This window comes from Bufo gargarizans, chromosome 2 (assembly GCF_014858855.1).
Source record: "Bufo gargarizans isolate SCDJY-AF-19 chromosome 2, ASM1485885v1, whole genome shotgun sequence".
NCBI lineage: Eukaryota > Metazoa > Chordata > Amphibia > Anura > Bufonidae > Bufo > Bufo gargarizans.
The window spans coordinates 412,286,908-412,303,324 of record NC_058081.1 but is presented as its reverse complement, the minus strand read 5'-3'; the positions used below and the strand labels follow the sequence as shown (position 1 = coordinate 412,303,324).

Sequence of the window (16,417 nt, the reverse complement as noted above, 5' to 3'; positions counted from 1 at the left end):
AGTGCAGATGTCAGCCTTGATAAATCTGAAGGCGTTGAGGAAAGAGTTGTTTTCTCCTGAGCCTTCAAATGAGTTTTCAATGAGAGACTTTAAGCATCACAATGAAAGAATTGGATTATAGCCTTTTTAATGTTTTGTGGACTACATGTTAAGATCAGAAATCAAGTGATCAGGAAATTGTACACTATCAAAACACGTGTAATAAATACTGGACGTTCAAGTGACACATTACATTTACTGGTGTGCCAACCACAACTATGTGGGATGTTACATTTTAGTATTGGATTTGTAGCCTTCTTAAAGAGCAATGCATGTTGATTATCATACTCCCATATGCTGCTGTTTACTGGCATATGATACAGGCAGGAGTATTGCTTCCTCTTTCTGTACCAGAGATGTTCTGCTAAAGCCTGGCATAGATAGGCTATGTCAGGCTTTAGCAGAGTGGGCACAGGCAGAAGGAGCAATGCGCGGTGTGAGCTCCTGCCTTGCACTCTCTGCACTCAGCTCTGCTAATAGCCTGCACTGATTTGGTATACAGGCTATTAGTAGAGAGGACCGAGCATTGGGCAGGAGCTCACATAGCACATCACTCCTCTTGCCTGTGCTCACTCTGCTAAAGACTGACATACAATAGGCCATCTATGCCAGGCTTTAACAGCACAGCAAAGGTACAGTCAGGAACTACGATGTGTGCTCTAGCCTACACAGCACTCAATGTGGCCCCAAGAAAATCCATACACCAGTACACTGCAAATTGCTATGTAGAGGAAATGATAAATGCCCCTTAAGTCTTATAATACTACCAAAGTAATGAGTTAACAGCAGTCAAGCACAGGCAAAGAGCTTTGGCATCAAACACACTATCCCTGTTCCATGATGTGGTATTTTCAGATGATGGGTCATAAATGTCCATAACGGCTACATTATTTAAGCCAATAAATGTATCCAGTGCATAATCCCATTGTATTCAATGGGTCCTGTGCACTAATATTTTACTTTTTTACTTTCAGCTTCAGGACAATCAACTGCAATTACCCCCTCAAGAGCAATCTGTTGTATAGAATGGTAGCTAGCTTCCTGCTTTAGTAGTTGAAATATTTTATTCTATTTATTACCCCCTCTACATTTATATTTATCTAGATTGTTTTTTCCTGTTCAATACTCTTTAATTCCCATAAGGTACAGTATGTACCTCTCACAATGAAAATGTAGGATGTTTTTAAAAATATCCCACTTTGTGTCTGTATTCTTATTTTTGAGGACATTGTCCCACATCCTCAGCTGATAAAATTTCGCCTTCCTGTTCAGCCTTTTTGTGCCTCCCGGAAGAAATACTCTTTTGAAAGACAATTGAAAGGTTATTACTTTATGATCCCTATTTCCTAGGTGTCCCCCTGCCTGCACGTCTGTTGTTCTGTCAGGCCTATTGGTAATACTAAGTCCAGTATGGCCGTCCCTCTAGTTGGGTTCTGAACCAGTTGGGAAAGGCAATTGTCTTTTAGTTACTGACAAGAATTCATATTAAGTGGCTTATAAGAAATCAATATATTTTATTATTGATTTTCTTACCATTTACCCACAGTGACTCCCCATTTCCTTCATTTACCATACATCTTTCTGACAGGACTTTACATAAAGGCAAACCTCTTCCCCTTTCTATTTTTACCATCCTCTCTAAACAGACTGTTACCCTGTAAGTTAACCTTCTAGTCATAGCTATCATCCAGCCATGTCTCAGTTATTCCACTATGTCATAGTCTTCTTCAGTCATTACTAATTGCAGTTCATCAGTTTTATTAGTCAGGCTTCTGGCATTTGTATACATACAGTTAAGAGGTTTTTGTATATTTTGTACCCTACTCCCTATAAACTGTTCTAGTCCCTCCCTAATTTTCCTCTGATTTTCTGATGTGGCTTGTGAAATAGGTAGTATTTCAGAAAATACTACATATTCTTTATAGGAACAAATGTGTGCCAACACATACCAGCCTAGTATGTGCCAATAGGGTCAAGAATGAATGGGGCCTTATACATATGTTTAGGTTGCTTTCCCAGTGCATATGCCAGATGTTAGTTCATATTAACAGAGCTTAATTAAAAAATGCAAAATAAATTTTGTGATATGACCACATGTATTTCTGTATATTTTATTCAGCCATTCACAGCAACAATCAAGCAATAGTTCTTACCGAATATAACTGTATCCAAATGTTTCCCCATTCTCGTAAAGTAGTTGTAACTTCGCGCACCAAAGGAATCTCAGCAGGAACTATGTTTTCTGCATTTCTAAGAGACAATAATTTAAAATAAATATGCACAATGATTATTTCATACTTGGCAGGAGTGTGACTAAGGCTGCATTCACACGTCCGTGGAACACGGTCCGTGTGATACCGGCCTGGATTTCTTCTGAGTGCAGGAGCGCATGGAGTCATTGGCTGCTTTGACGCCATGCGCTTCCTGCTACCACTGCTGTACAGTGATACACTGGTATAGATCATTACTTGTTAAAAACCACCTCAACCAAAATTCAACTAACTGTGATCTATCACCCACGTTCCTTTATTTCTTGTCCCCCTTTAGAAAATGTTTGAAAACCTTTTTATTTTCTCCCCATTAGAAAGTAGAGATAATCTTTTCACCATTGGCTATATTTGTTATCTTCTCCCTTACTCTCCAACTCAGCTCGGGATTTTTCCCCTCCCCGTTTTTTATTGATTGGAATGTACAGAGATGCGTAGTTCTAGTGCTTGGTTCAGGTACAGCAGGCAGCAAAAATGATTGGTGAGTGAGCTTTGAGTCACACACCCACCAATTTCATAATGATGATCAATCCTAAGTATAAGTCATCAATAACCAATTCCTGGAAAAACCCTTTAACACTTGTATTCACCCTAGGAATTCTACAAGATATGTTTTGGGAGCTGCAAATCCTACAGGCTAACAATTATTATTTACTATCATCATTAATATGTACATTTTTCTAGCAGAAAATTCTGCCACCTGTGAGTGGCCATATTAAGATAAATGGAACAGATTTTCAATCACAGAAATTTCAGCAACAACATTTTCTGAGCCCTTACAAAGAAATGATGCAGCTATTTTCTCAATATTTTTATTACAGTGATGTGGATTTTGTATATAGCATTTCAGCTGTAGTTTGCTGCATTTTTGGTGACCAGTCTGAAAACTGAGTAAAAGAGATTCTGGCCCCTTTCAGACGAGCAAGTTTTCTGCACGGGTGCAATGCATGATGCGAGTGCATTGTGCCCGCACTAAATCCAGACCCATTCATTTCAATGTTTCTATGCACATGAGCATTGTTTTTCACACATATCACGTGCATTGTGTCAAAATCGTAGCATGTTCTATATTCTGCGTTTTTCACGCAACACTGGCCCCATAGAAGTGAATGGGGCTGCGTGAAAAAAGCATCTCATCCGCAAGCAAGTTTTCGATCACGTGCATGAAAAATGCATCAATGCGCATTTCACCCACGCGATAAAAACAGAACAACTGAACACAATTGCAAACAAAACTGACTGAACTTGCTTGCAAAATGGTACAAGTTTTCCGGAACGCATCCGGACCTAATCTGTATCGTTCGTGTGAAAGGGGCCTTAGAATAGACTTGTCATTTATACACTTCCCGTCCCAAAAAATAGTCGCCACCAAAAATATTTTGTTCGACCGCCTTTAGCTTTGATTATGGCACGTATTCGCTGTGGCATTGTTTCAATAAGCTTCTGCAATGTCACAAGATTTATTTCCATCCAGTGTTGCATACATTTTTCACCAAGATCTTGCATTGTGGTAGACTCTGACTGCTGCACAAAGCCTTCTACAGCACATCCCAAAGATTCTCAATGGGATTAAGGTCTGGACACTGTGGTGGCCAATCCATGTGTGAAAATGATATCTCATGCTCCCTGAACCACTCTTTCACAATTTGAGCCCAATGAATCCTGGCATTGTCATCTTGGAATATGCCTGTGCCATCAGCAAAGAAATAATTCATTGATGGAATAACCTGGTCATTCAGAATGTTCAGGCAGTCAGCCAACCTCATTCTTGGAGCACATACTGATGCTGAACGTAGACCTGACCAACTGCAGCAACCCCAGATCATAGCACTGCCCCCACAGGCTTGTACAGTAGGCACTAGGCATGATGGGTGCATCACTTCATCTGCCTCTCTTCTTAGCCTGATGCGCCCTTCACTCTGGAACAGGATAAATGTTGACTCATCAGACCACATGACCTTCTTCCATTGCTCCAGAGACCAATCTTTATGCTCCCTAGCAAATTGAAGCCTTTTTTTCTGGTTTGCCTCACTGATTAGTAGTTTTCTTATGGCTACACAGCTGATCAGTTCCATTCCCTTGAGTTCCCTTCACACTGTGCGTGTGGAAATGCTCTTACTTTTACTACTAAACATAGTCCTGCATTCTACTCTATTTTTTTTTTTTATTTGATTTCACCAAACGTTTAAGTGATCGCCGATGACGATCATTCAGGATTTTTTTCCCGCCACATTTCTTCCTCGAACACTATGGGTCCCCACTATCCTTCCAGTTTTTAATAATGCGTTGGACAGTTCTTAACCCAATTTTAGTAGTTTCTGCAATCTTCTTAGATGTTTTCTCTGCTTGATGAATGTCAATGATTTGATCCTTCTGAAACAGACTAACATCTTTTCCACGACCACAATATGTGTCTTTTTCTACATGGTTGTTTAAGAATTGAGAAGAAACTCATTGCACCAGTTGGGGTTAAATAACTTGTTGCCAGCTGGAAGATAATCACCCATGCAGTAATTATCCAATAGGAGGCTCATAACTATTTGCTTAGTTAAATCCATGTGGCGACTTTTTTTTGGGACAGGCAGTGCATATTACTTTCTTTAATTTCTATTAAAATTCTTTTTCACTTTGCTGCATTGTTCAACAATTGCATAAAAAGTCAAAATTTATTTCCAGAACAGATCACGTGTTATCATAGTAAAGTAATAAAAACAGCCATACCTTTTCATTTGAATTGCAGCTTCCTTGATGTGGATGAAGGATTTAGGAAATATTCCCTGTAGGAAATAAGAGCACCAATGAATTATGAAAATTGTAGGTATACTTAATGGTAGAAGGTGATCAAATTTTCTGGAGCCTAGGTATCAGGGAACATATGTTTTTTCACAATAATAGGTTATCAAACAATTCATACCAGCTCATTTTTATTTACCTTGTAGTTTTAAATTGTTTTCCTTATAGTTTTTAGTGCTTCTTCGCTACCTTCTAGCTTTAGTATTTTAAAGGGAACCTGTCACCTCCGAAAACCATCCCAAGCCGCCAGCAGTACCTGACAGTAGCAGAGTATTTCCGATGATAATTTTCTTACTGAAAGCCAATGCGGCTAAAGCTCAGAAAACGTTCTTATATCCCCTTCCGGTGTGCTTCTCTAGTTATGCTTGAAGTCAAGGGACAGCGGCCTCCTTGCTTCAAGTCAAGATAACCACGCCCCTTTCCCTGCCCCTTTGCTGTGACTGACAGAGCTTATGCAGAGAGTTCGGAGTTAGACATATTAGGTATCGCCGCGTCCGTATCGACCAGCTCTATAAACATATCACATGACCTAACCCCTCAGATGAACACCATAAAAAATAAAAAATAAAAACTGTGCTAAATAAACCAAGCGATCAAAAATGTGTATGCCCACCAAAATAGTACCAATCTAACCGTCACCTCATCCCTCAAAAAATGAGCCCCTACCTAAAACAATCACCCAAAAAAAATAAAAAAATATGGCTCAGAATATAGAGACACTAAAACATCATTTTATTTGTTTTAAAAAAGCTGTTATTGTGTAAAACTTAAGTAAATTAAAAAAAGTATACATATTAGGTATTGCCTCGTCCGTGAGAACCTGCTATATAAAAATACCACATGATCTAACCTGTCAGATGAATGTTGTAAATAACATTAAAAAAAGATTCCAAAACGGGTGCAATGCGTTCAACTCACGCATCGTACTCGCCCGTGTGAAAGGGGCCTAAGGGTGCATCAGGCGGGCTTCAAATGGGACATGGTGTCAAAAAAAAAACAGTCCAGCAAAATCTGTCATTTCTTTCCTTCTGTGCCCTGCCGTGTGCCCATACAGCAGTTTACAACCACATATGGGGTGTTTCTGTAAACTACAGAATAAGGGCCATAAATATTGAGTTTTGTTTAGCTGTTAACCCTTGCTTTGTAAAAAATATTAAAATGGAAAATCTGCCAAAAAAGTGAAATTTTGAAATGTTATCTCCATTTTCCATTAATTCTTGTGGAACACCTAAAGGGTTAACAAAGTTTGTCAAATCAGTTTTGAATACCTTGAGGGGTGTAGTTTCTAAAATAGGGTCAATTTGTTGGAGTTTCTACTCTAGGGGGGCTTAAGGGGGGCTTCAAATGGACATGGTGTCAAAAAACAAGTGCAGCAAAATCTGCCTTCCAAAAAAGGTAAAAAAAGCTATTTTTTGGTCACCATAAATCACAAAAAGTGTAATAGCAAGCGATAAAAAAGTCATATGCACCCCAAAATAGTGCCAATCAAACCGTAATCTCATCCCGCAAAAAATGAGACCCTATCTAATATAACTTCCCAAAAACAAAACAAAAAACTATGGCTCTCAGACTATGGAGACACTAAAACATGATTATTATTATTTTTTTTTTTATTATTATATTATTGTCTAAAACTTACATAAATAAAAAAAAGTATACATATTAGGTATTGCCGCGTCCGTACAAAACCTAGTCTATAAAAATATCACATGACCTAATCCCTCAGGTGAACACAGTAAAAAAAAATATAAATAAAAACGGTGTAAGAAAAGCCATTTTTTGTCACCTTACATCATAAAAAGTGTAATAGCAAGCGATCAAAAAGTCATACGCATCCCAAAATAGTGCCAATCAAACCGTCATCTCATCCCGCAAAAATCATACCCTACCCAAAAAACTGAAAAAACTATGGCTCTCAGACTAGGGAAACACTAAAACATTATTTTTTATTTTTAAAATTTACATAAATAAAAAAATAGTATACATATTAGATATTGCCGCATGACAACCTGCTCTATAAAAATACCACATGATCTAACCTATCAGATGAATGTTGTAAATAACAGTAAAAAAAAGGTGCCAAAACAGCTATTTCTTGTTACCTTGCCTCACAAAAAGTGTAATATAGAGCAACCAAAAATCATATGTACCCTAAACTAGTACCAACAAAACTGCCACCCTATCCTGTAGTTTCTAAAATGGGGTAACTTTTTTGGAGTTTCTACTGTAGGGGTGCATCAGGGGGGCTTCAAATGTGACATGGTGTAAAAAAAAAAACAGTCCAGCAAAATCTGCCTTCCAAAAACTGTATGGCATTCCTTTCCTTCTGTGCCTTTCCGTGTGCCCATACAGCAGTTTACAACCACATATGGGGTGTTTCTGTAAACTACAGAATCAAAGCCATAAATATTGAGTTTTGTTTGGCTGTTAACCCTTGCTGGAAAAAAATTATTAAAATGGAAAATGCGCCAAAAAAGTGAAATTTTGAAATGTTATCTCTATTTTCCATTAATTCTTGTGGAACACCTAAAGGGTTAACAAAGTTTGGAAAATCAGTTTTGAATAGTGTTGAGCGGCATGTCCCATATTCGAATTCGCGAAATTTCGCGAATATTCGAAAGAATATTCGTAAAATATTCGCGAATATTCGAATTCGTTATTATTTCGCATATGCGATAATTCGAATTTTCGCATCGCATAATACATATTATGAGATGCAAAATTCGCATGTGCGCTAATGAAATCGCCTTACAAAGATTCGCAACTCAATTCAATCACTAATGTAAGAATGCAAAGCCCTTTGCCTCTGTTCTGGGACAAGTGCTGATATTCGCCTGTGCGCTAATAAAATCGCCTTACAAAGATTCGCGCCTCAATCACTTTCTAGGCAATGTGAGTAAGATCTGAGCTTTTGGACTTTTGTGAATCAATCGAGATACAGTGGGGGGTGATGACTGTAGTTGACAGAGTACAGATCAATGTCATCTGTAAGGTGGAAAGTAAAATAAAAAATACGAATATTCGTAAATCGAATTTTACGAAGTTCTACGTATTCGCGAATATGGTGCTATACTATATGAATGCACAGGCCTTTGCCTCTCTGTTCTGGGGACAAGTGTAGATATTCGCATTTGCGTTAATAAAATCGCCTCACGAAGATTCGCAGCTCAATTCAATCACTAATGTAAGAATGCAAAGCCCTTTGCCTCTGTTCTGGGACAAGTGTAGATATTCGCATGTGCGCTAATAAAATCGCCTTACGAAGATTCGCAACTCAATTCACTAATGTATGAATGCAAAGCCCTTTGCCTCTGTTCTGGGACGTGCCGATATTCGCATGTGCGCTAATAAAATCGCCTTACGAAGATTCGCGCCTCAATCACTTTCTAGGCAATGTGAGTAAGATCTGAGCTGTTGGACCTTTGGGAAACAATCAATTATATGTGTACTGTAATTTTGTGAAAAAAAAAACAAAAAAAAAAAAGAATATTCGTTTTTACGAATATATAGCACTATATTCGAAATATTCGCGAAATTGCGAAGTTGCGATATTCGCGAAAAAAATTCGCTTTTCGAATATTCGCGCTCAACACTAGTTTTGAATACCTTGAGGGGTGTAGTTTCTATAATGGGGTCACTTTAGGGTGGTTTCTATTATGTAAGCCTCACAAAGGGACTTCAGACCTGAACTTGTCCTTAAAAAGTGTTTTTTTGAAAATTTCTGAAAAATTTCAAGATTTGCTTCTAAACTTCTAAGCCTTGTAACATCCCCAAAAAATGTAATAAAATATAATTTCCAAAATGATCCAAACATGAAGTAGACATATGGGGAATGTAAAGCAATAAATATTTTTGGAGGTATTACTACGTATTATATAAGTAGAAAAATGTAAAAATGAAAATTTTTGAAAATGTTGTATGTTTTTTTTAGTTTTTGTGTGAGCCCTTCAATTTTACAAGATAGAAATGTAGAACCCATTTTATAGGTATTTTTATTCTTGAGGATATTGTTCAAGTTACTGAGACTAACTGCCTCTCTCAGCTGATCAAATTTTGCCTTTCTGAAGTTCAGTGTTTTTGTGTCTCCCTGACAAAACAACCTTTTGAATAACAATTATTGTATTATGTTCACTTTTTCCCAGGTGTCCTCCAACCTGCACATCAGTTGTTCTGTCAAGTCAATTGGTTAGTAGTAAGTCTAGTATGGCCGTCACTCTAGTTGGGTCCTGAACCAATTGTGAAATGTAATTGTTTTTAGTTATTGTCAAGAACCTCTTTTCATTATGGGATCCACAGGTTTCAGTTTCCCAGTCTATATCTGGAAAGTTAAGGTCCCCATAATAACAACCTCATTATGATTTGCCAGCTCGTCTATTTTCTGTTTACGTTCCATTTTTTGCGTTCTGTATACGGAACCATTTATTTCAATGGATCCGCAAAAAAAACGAAAGGTACTCCGTATACCTTCCGTTTCCATATTTCTGTATTTCCGTTCAAACATAGAACATGTCAATGGGTCCGCAAAATAAACGGAATGCATACATATGTCTTCCGTATCTGTTCCGTTTTTGCAGAACCATCTATTGAAAATGTAATGCACAGCCCAATTTTTTTATGTACTTACCGTTTAAACATTATTGTATGCTTCCGTTTCCGTTTGCGATCCGCAAAAAACGGATCACAAACGGAAACCAAATAGAAAAACAGAACTAAATGGAAACACTACTGAAACAAAAAACGGATCCGTGAAAAAACGGACAGCAAAATACTGAAAAGGCCATACGGTCAAATGCAGGAGGCCTAAGTAGTAGATTTTCTGTGGACTCTGTGGTATGTTAGGTGGCTTATAACAAACTCCGATCAGTATTTTATTATTCTTTTCCATTACTTACATCTTCCAGAAGTTATTCCCACTATATCATAGTCCTCAGACATCATGAATTACAGTTCCCCAGTTTTATTAGTCATACTTCTGGCATTAGTATACCGTATTTTTCACCCATAAGACACACTTTTTCTCCCCCCAAAATGGGGGGGAAATGCCCCTGCGTCTTATGGGGCGAATGCTGACAGTTTACATCTCAGCCTGCGATGTACGAGCGAGCGGGAAGGGACTGTGAGGAGGAGCTGGGGGCCGGCAATATCGGCGGGGCGGTGCAGTCACTGTACTATAGCCAAGCCGCTCCAGTGCTGCACTATTCAAATATAAAATGTCTTATTCAATCAAAAGTGATTAAACATGCCCCCCCCCCCATTTAATATTACTGTACATCCTAACACCTTCTGTAGAACGCAGGCAGGCAAGACGGGCGGGCGGCAGCGTAACTCCCTGATGTCACGTGCCTGCGCCGCCTACTTTATGAATGAAACAGGCGGCGCAGGCAAGTGACGTCAGTGAGTGATGCGCCGGCCGCCCGGCCTGCCTGCATTCTACAGAAGGTGTTAGGATGTACGGTAATATTAGGAGTGGGGGGGGCATGTTTAATCACTTTTAATTGAATAAGACATTTTTATATTTGTATACTGGAGTGGCGGAGGGGGGGTCTGTGGATGAAGTTTTATGGGGAACATCCTTGGATGGCACAGTTAAGGGGTGGGGGGTCTGTGGATGGCACTGTTATGGGCTGGGGGGTCTGTGGATGGCACTGTTATGCGGTGGGGGGTCTGTGGATGGCACATATATAACAGTGCCACCCACAGATCCCCCATAATAGTGCCACCCATAGATCCCCCCTCTAACAGTGCCATCCACAGATCCCCCCCAGTAACAATGACAGTCACAGATCCCCCTGTGACAGTGCAAGCCACAGATCCCCCATAACAGTGTCCGTCACAGATTCCCCCATAACAGTGTCCGTCATCCACAGATCCCCCCATAACAGTGTCCGTCATCCACAGATTCCCCATAACAGTGCGTCATCCACAGATCCCCCCATAACAGTGCATCATCCACAGATCCCCCCATAACAGTGTCCTTCACAGATCCCAAGTAATAGTTCCATCCACAGACCACCATTAGTTCCAGCCCACCAAAAGCACACCTTTTTCTCTTATAAGGCAAATGATACGGTACATAGAATTAAGAGGTTTTGGGATATTTTTTATTCTATACCCTTTCTTATGAGCTGTTCTAGTCCCTCCATTTCGCCCCCCCCCCCCCCCAGTTCCATTACACTTAGTTTCATGTCACAATCTGCACCATCTTCCCCTTTTATATTGTAGTTTCTCTTGTCCCAGTCTTTAGTTTAAACACCATTCCACCTTTCTAGCCATCTTTTCCTCCAAAACAGCTGCACCTTCCCCACTGAGGGGCGGCCCATCACTATGATATAGCCTGTAGCCTATAACAGAGAAGTCAGCACAGGTCTCTAGGAACCTAAACCCTTCCTACATGAGTTTTTGAGCCACCTGTTTATCTCCCTTGTCTCCCTGCTGCATTTCTGAGATTGAGATTTTTAATTTAATACTGAGATTTTTCCAAAATGTATACCATAGAAACATAGAATGTGTTGGCAGATAAGAACCATTTGGCCCATCTAGTCTGTCCAATATACTGAATACTATGAATAGCCCCTGGCCCTATCTTATATGAAGGATGGCCTTATGCCTATCCCATGCAAGCTTAAACTCCTTCACTGTATTTGCAGCTACCAGTTCTGCAGGAAGGCTATTCCATGCATCCACTACTCTCTCAGTAAAGTAATACTTCCTGATATTACTTTTAAACCTTTGCTTCTCTAATTTAAAACTATGTCCTCTTGTAGCAGTTTTTCTTCTTTTAAATATTCTCTCCACTTTTACCTTGTTGATTCCCTTTATGTATTTAAAAGTTTCTATCATATGCCCTCTGTCTCATCTTTCTTCCAAGCTATACATGTTAAGGTCCTTTAATCATTCCTGGTAAGTTTTATCCTGCAATCCATGTACTAATTTAGTAGCTCATCTCTGAACTCTCTCCAAAGTATCAATATCCTTCTGGAGATATGGTCTCCAGTACTGAGCACAATGCTCCAAATGAGGTCTCACTAGTGCTCTGTAGAGCGGCATGAGCACCTCCCTCTTTCTACTGGTAATGCCTCTCCCTATACACCCAAGCATTCTGCTAGCATTTCCTGCTGCTCTATGACATTGTCTGCCTACCTTTAAGTCTTCTGAAATAATGACCCCTAAATCCCTTTCCTCAGATACTGAGGTTAGGACTGTATCACTGATTTTATATTCTGCTCTTGGGTTTTTACGCCCCAGGTGCATTATCTTGCACTTATCAACATTAAGTTTTAGTTGCCAGAATTTTGACCATTCCTCTAGTTTTCCTAAATCCTTTTCCATTTGGTGTATCCCTCCAGGAACATCAACCCTTTTACAAATCTTTGTGTCATCAGCAAAAAGGCATACCTTACCATCGAGGCCTTCTGCAAATTTGCTGATAAAGATATTAAACAATATGGGTCCCAGAACAGATCCGTGCGGTACCCCACTGGTAACCAGACCATGGTCTAAATATACTCCATTGACTACAACCCTCTGTTGTCTGTCCCTCGGCTACTTCAACAATATGGGAGTCCAAGCCCAAAGACTGCAATTTATTGATAAGCCTTCTATTTGGGACAGTATCAAAAGCCTTACTAAAGTCTAGATAAGCGATGTCTACTGCACTTCCGCCATCTATTATTTTAGTCACCCAATCAAAAAAATCAATAAGATTAGTTTGACCATATTTTTAATCTTTTAAGCCATGGGATTTTAGATGTTCCACAATCCTCTTCTTAAGTATGGTTTCCATTAATTTATTGATGTCAGGCTTACTGGCCTATAGTTGCCCGATTCCTCCCTACTACCTTTCTCGTGAATGGGCACAACATTTGCTAATTTCCTATCTTTTGGGACGACTCCTGTTACCAGTGATTGGTTAAATAAATCTGTTAATGGTTTTTCTAGTTCACCGCTAAGCTCTTTTAATAGCTTTGGGTGTATCCCATCAGGTCCCTGTGACTTATTTGTATACATTTTAGACAGCTGACTTAGAACCTCTTCCTCTGTAAAGACACATGAATCAAAAGATTCATTAGTCTTCCTTCCTGGTGACCTTTAAGATGAAATTAGAGGACCTCTAATCTAACGAAAAAGGAAATAGAGGTGATTCGGGAATTGCAGGAGATGAAAGAAATCACGATCAGGCCAGCAGATAAGGGAGGGGCAGTAGTGATTTTAGACACAGAGGCATACAGGGGAGAATGTCTAAGACAGCTTGAGGATGAGACTACCTATCGGAAACTTAGGGGAGACCCCACAGAAGAATATCATAGGAAATTGATGATGCTATGTGATAAGGGGGTGAGGACGGGATTCCAACTGGACCATGAGGCTAGATTTATCACGGAGACTCAAAGAAGAATCCCTGTGTTCTATTGCCTCCCAAAGGTCCACAAAGATCTGAATTCCCCTCCAGGGAGACCGATAGTGTCAGGAATTGATTCCATTTCATCTAATCGAATCGCAATATATTGACCGGTGGCTTCAGCCCCTTGTCAAGAATACTGCCTCCTATATTAAGGATACTACTGACATCATTAAACAACTGGAATCTCAGGAGTGGAAAGAGGGTTGGTTGTTGGGGACTCTTGATGTGAGCTCCCTCTATACGGTGATTGAACATCAAATGGGCATAGATGCCCTAAAGAAACAGTTCCAGATTAGTAACACACAAAAAAATGAACAACTGATGTTTCTTTTGGAGGGAGTGGATTATATCCTCTCACACAATTACTTTGCATATGAGCAGGATTTCTATGTTCAACTGACTGGCACAGCCATGGGCACCAGATTCGCCCCCAGCTATGCCAATCTTTTTCTGGCACAGTGGGAATCTGAGACTATCGGGCCGAAGTTGGGGGCGGATCTAGTGTTGTGGCGCAGGTATATCGACTACGTTTTGTTCGTGTGAAAGAGTATAAGGGAGACCCTAGATAATTTTCTGGTGGAAATCAATAACAACCAGAGAAATCTCGTATTCACCCCGAAAATTAGTGATAAGGAAGTAGAGTTTTTGGACATCAATATAGAGATAGAGGGATGTAGGATCAAGTGTAGCACTTTTGTTAAGGAGGTAGCTAAGAACAGCTTTATACGTTTTTCAAGTTGTCATTTGCCAAGATGGTTATTAAACATACCGGTCAGCCAATTCCGACGACTGAAACGTAACTGCACCGACCAATGACAATTTGAAGAAGAAGCTGTGTCTTTGAGCCAACAGTTTTTGTACAGAGAATATCCAGTACAGACCATTGAGAAAGCCCTAGAAAAAGTCAGAGTTATGAGTAGAGAGGATTTCTTTACCCCGAAACGTGTATCCCCATAGGAGGATGAGATAAGGATGATTCTACCCTATCATTTGCAATATCGACAGGTGGAGAAGATCATCAGGAAATACTGGTATCTCCTTCTTGATGATAAGACTATAGGGGCCTCCCTGACGAAAGACCCTAAGATTACCTACACTAGAGCAGTCAATTTGTCAGCGAAAGTAGCACCCACCTTGAAAGTGGATAGGAAGGGCCGACTTAAAGGTCAAAATTGGTTAGCGACTGGAGGTTTTCATAGATGTGGACGGTGTGGTAATTGCAGAGTTACAAACTTTGCAAGAAAAACAACTAGTATCACCTCCACTCAGAAAGCGTTCAGGTTAGACATTAAAGAATGTCTGACCTGTGACTCAACTGATGTTATTTACTTGCTGCAGTGTGAGTGTAGAAAACAATACATAGGGAGGACTAAGAGAACGTTAAAGAAGAGGGTGGCAGAGCACATGGCAAATATTAGGAAGGGCTATATGCTACACTCTCTTTCTAGGCATTTTAATGGCATACACAATTGTGATCCCTCCTCCCTGACATTCATTGCATTGGAGAGGGTTAAGAAACCTTGGAGAGATGGCAATCATATAGCCTCTATGTCCAGACAGGAGTCTCGTCGCATTTTTGAGTTTGAGTCCCTTATTCCTAGGGGCCTCAATACTGAATGGGAGTTATTCAGATTTCTTTGAGGGATGGGGGGCAAGCTGGATGGTGACGCAGGTCCAGAGTCTGGCTGTTTATCAGCACTCTGTTCCTTCCTCCCTGTCTGGTTCTCCTCCCCTTAACACTCTGAGTAAAGTTCTATGTAGAATTGTGATAGGGCAGAACCCCTCTACTTGATGTCAGGACTTCCCAGGTACTGTCAGTATTATTATGAAAAACGCATTGAAAACGCGGTGAAAACGCATCCAACCGCATTTGCATTTCCTTTGCGTTTTTTTAATTTTATATGTTCTTATGTGTTTCTATGTAGAGCCATGTATTTTCCATGTAGAGCCATGGATTTTATATAGGTTTTTTTAATATGTTTTTGTATATACTATATGATGGACAGTCATGGAGTGATGGACTTCTCCATTGGAAGACTATTGGACCCAATGATGAGAGACCATTCAACAATATGTGGTGTGTGAATCTGGGTCGTATGTGGATTATAATGTGAGTAGAACGCCAGATCGTATTTTCCAGGGTTCCAATTAGGCCGGTTCCACCCACAGCTTGCCTCTGGAGATGTATAAAAGGTTGCTAAGTGCTCACAGTGTGGGACAGTGAGCCGTTTTCCCATTTACCAGGATTGACCTACAGAAGATTTCTACATTCGTGAGGATTTTTCCCTTATGAACTATTCACATTGTATCGAATTTGGTCCAATCCTCTGAGTAGAGGCAGGATCGCAGAAAGCGTCTGATACTACACCGCTACCAAGCCGAGGAGTCACGTGAGACGTCACGTTAGAGACTCCATACCACGTGGGACGCCGCATAGGGTAAGATCAGCAGGAGGATCGAGTGAAAGATCCAGCAGGTGACCACATATGGTAAGGGATATCCTTCACGATTATTATTACCTGGCTATTCGATTGAGCTAGCAGGATAGATCCTGGACCTTGTGTGGTGCTTTTACTGCCTTGAACACGGAGTCCTTCCATCCGACTTAGTTTAAGCCTCCTATTAGGCTGGAGATGAGAACTGCCATTTTGAGATCGTTGATATCTTCTGCGATGGTTTGCAAGTAAAGTCGCAACGTGATTTTTTCCACGATTGTCCAAATTGCGATTTCTCTACGATTAGTTGAGTTGCATTAGGATCCTATTTATCTATTTGAGGTCCAGACTCACTGAACACATTGTTTTATTCTATGTATGTTTTTACCATTTTATGAATTGGCTCATCAAATTAAATATTTGATTTATTCATAGAGTACTTGCTGCCATTGTCCTAAATTTGGAGTGCCCCTCATTATCTA

At 40.0% G+C, this 16,417-nt stretch overlaps 1 protein-coding gene across 3 annotated transcripts in view; it reads right to left on the bottom strand.

The window, feature by feature from the left end:
• DOCK2 (dedicator of cytokinesis 2) overlaps window positions 1-16,417 on the bottom strand; it is a 1,177,826-nt gene that overhangs the window by 1,031,108 nt on the left and 130,301 nt on the right. For all 3 annotated transcript variants that reach the window (XM_044280877.1, XM_044280878.1, XM_044280879.1), the window contains exons 4-5: window positions 5,028-5,083; window positions 2,193-2,289 (exon numbers count right to left, since the gene is read on the bottom strand). In XM_044280877.1, the coding sequence (XP_044136812.1) occupies window positions 2,193-2,289; window positions 5,028-5,083 (153 nt within the window). The remainder of the gene's footprint in view (window positions 1-2,192; window positions 2,290-5,027; window positions 5,084-16,417) is intronic.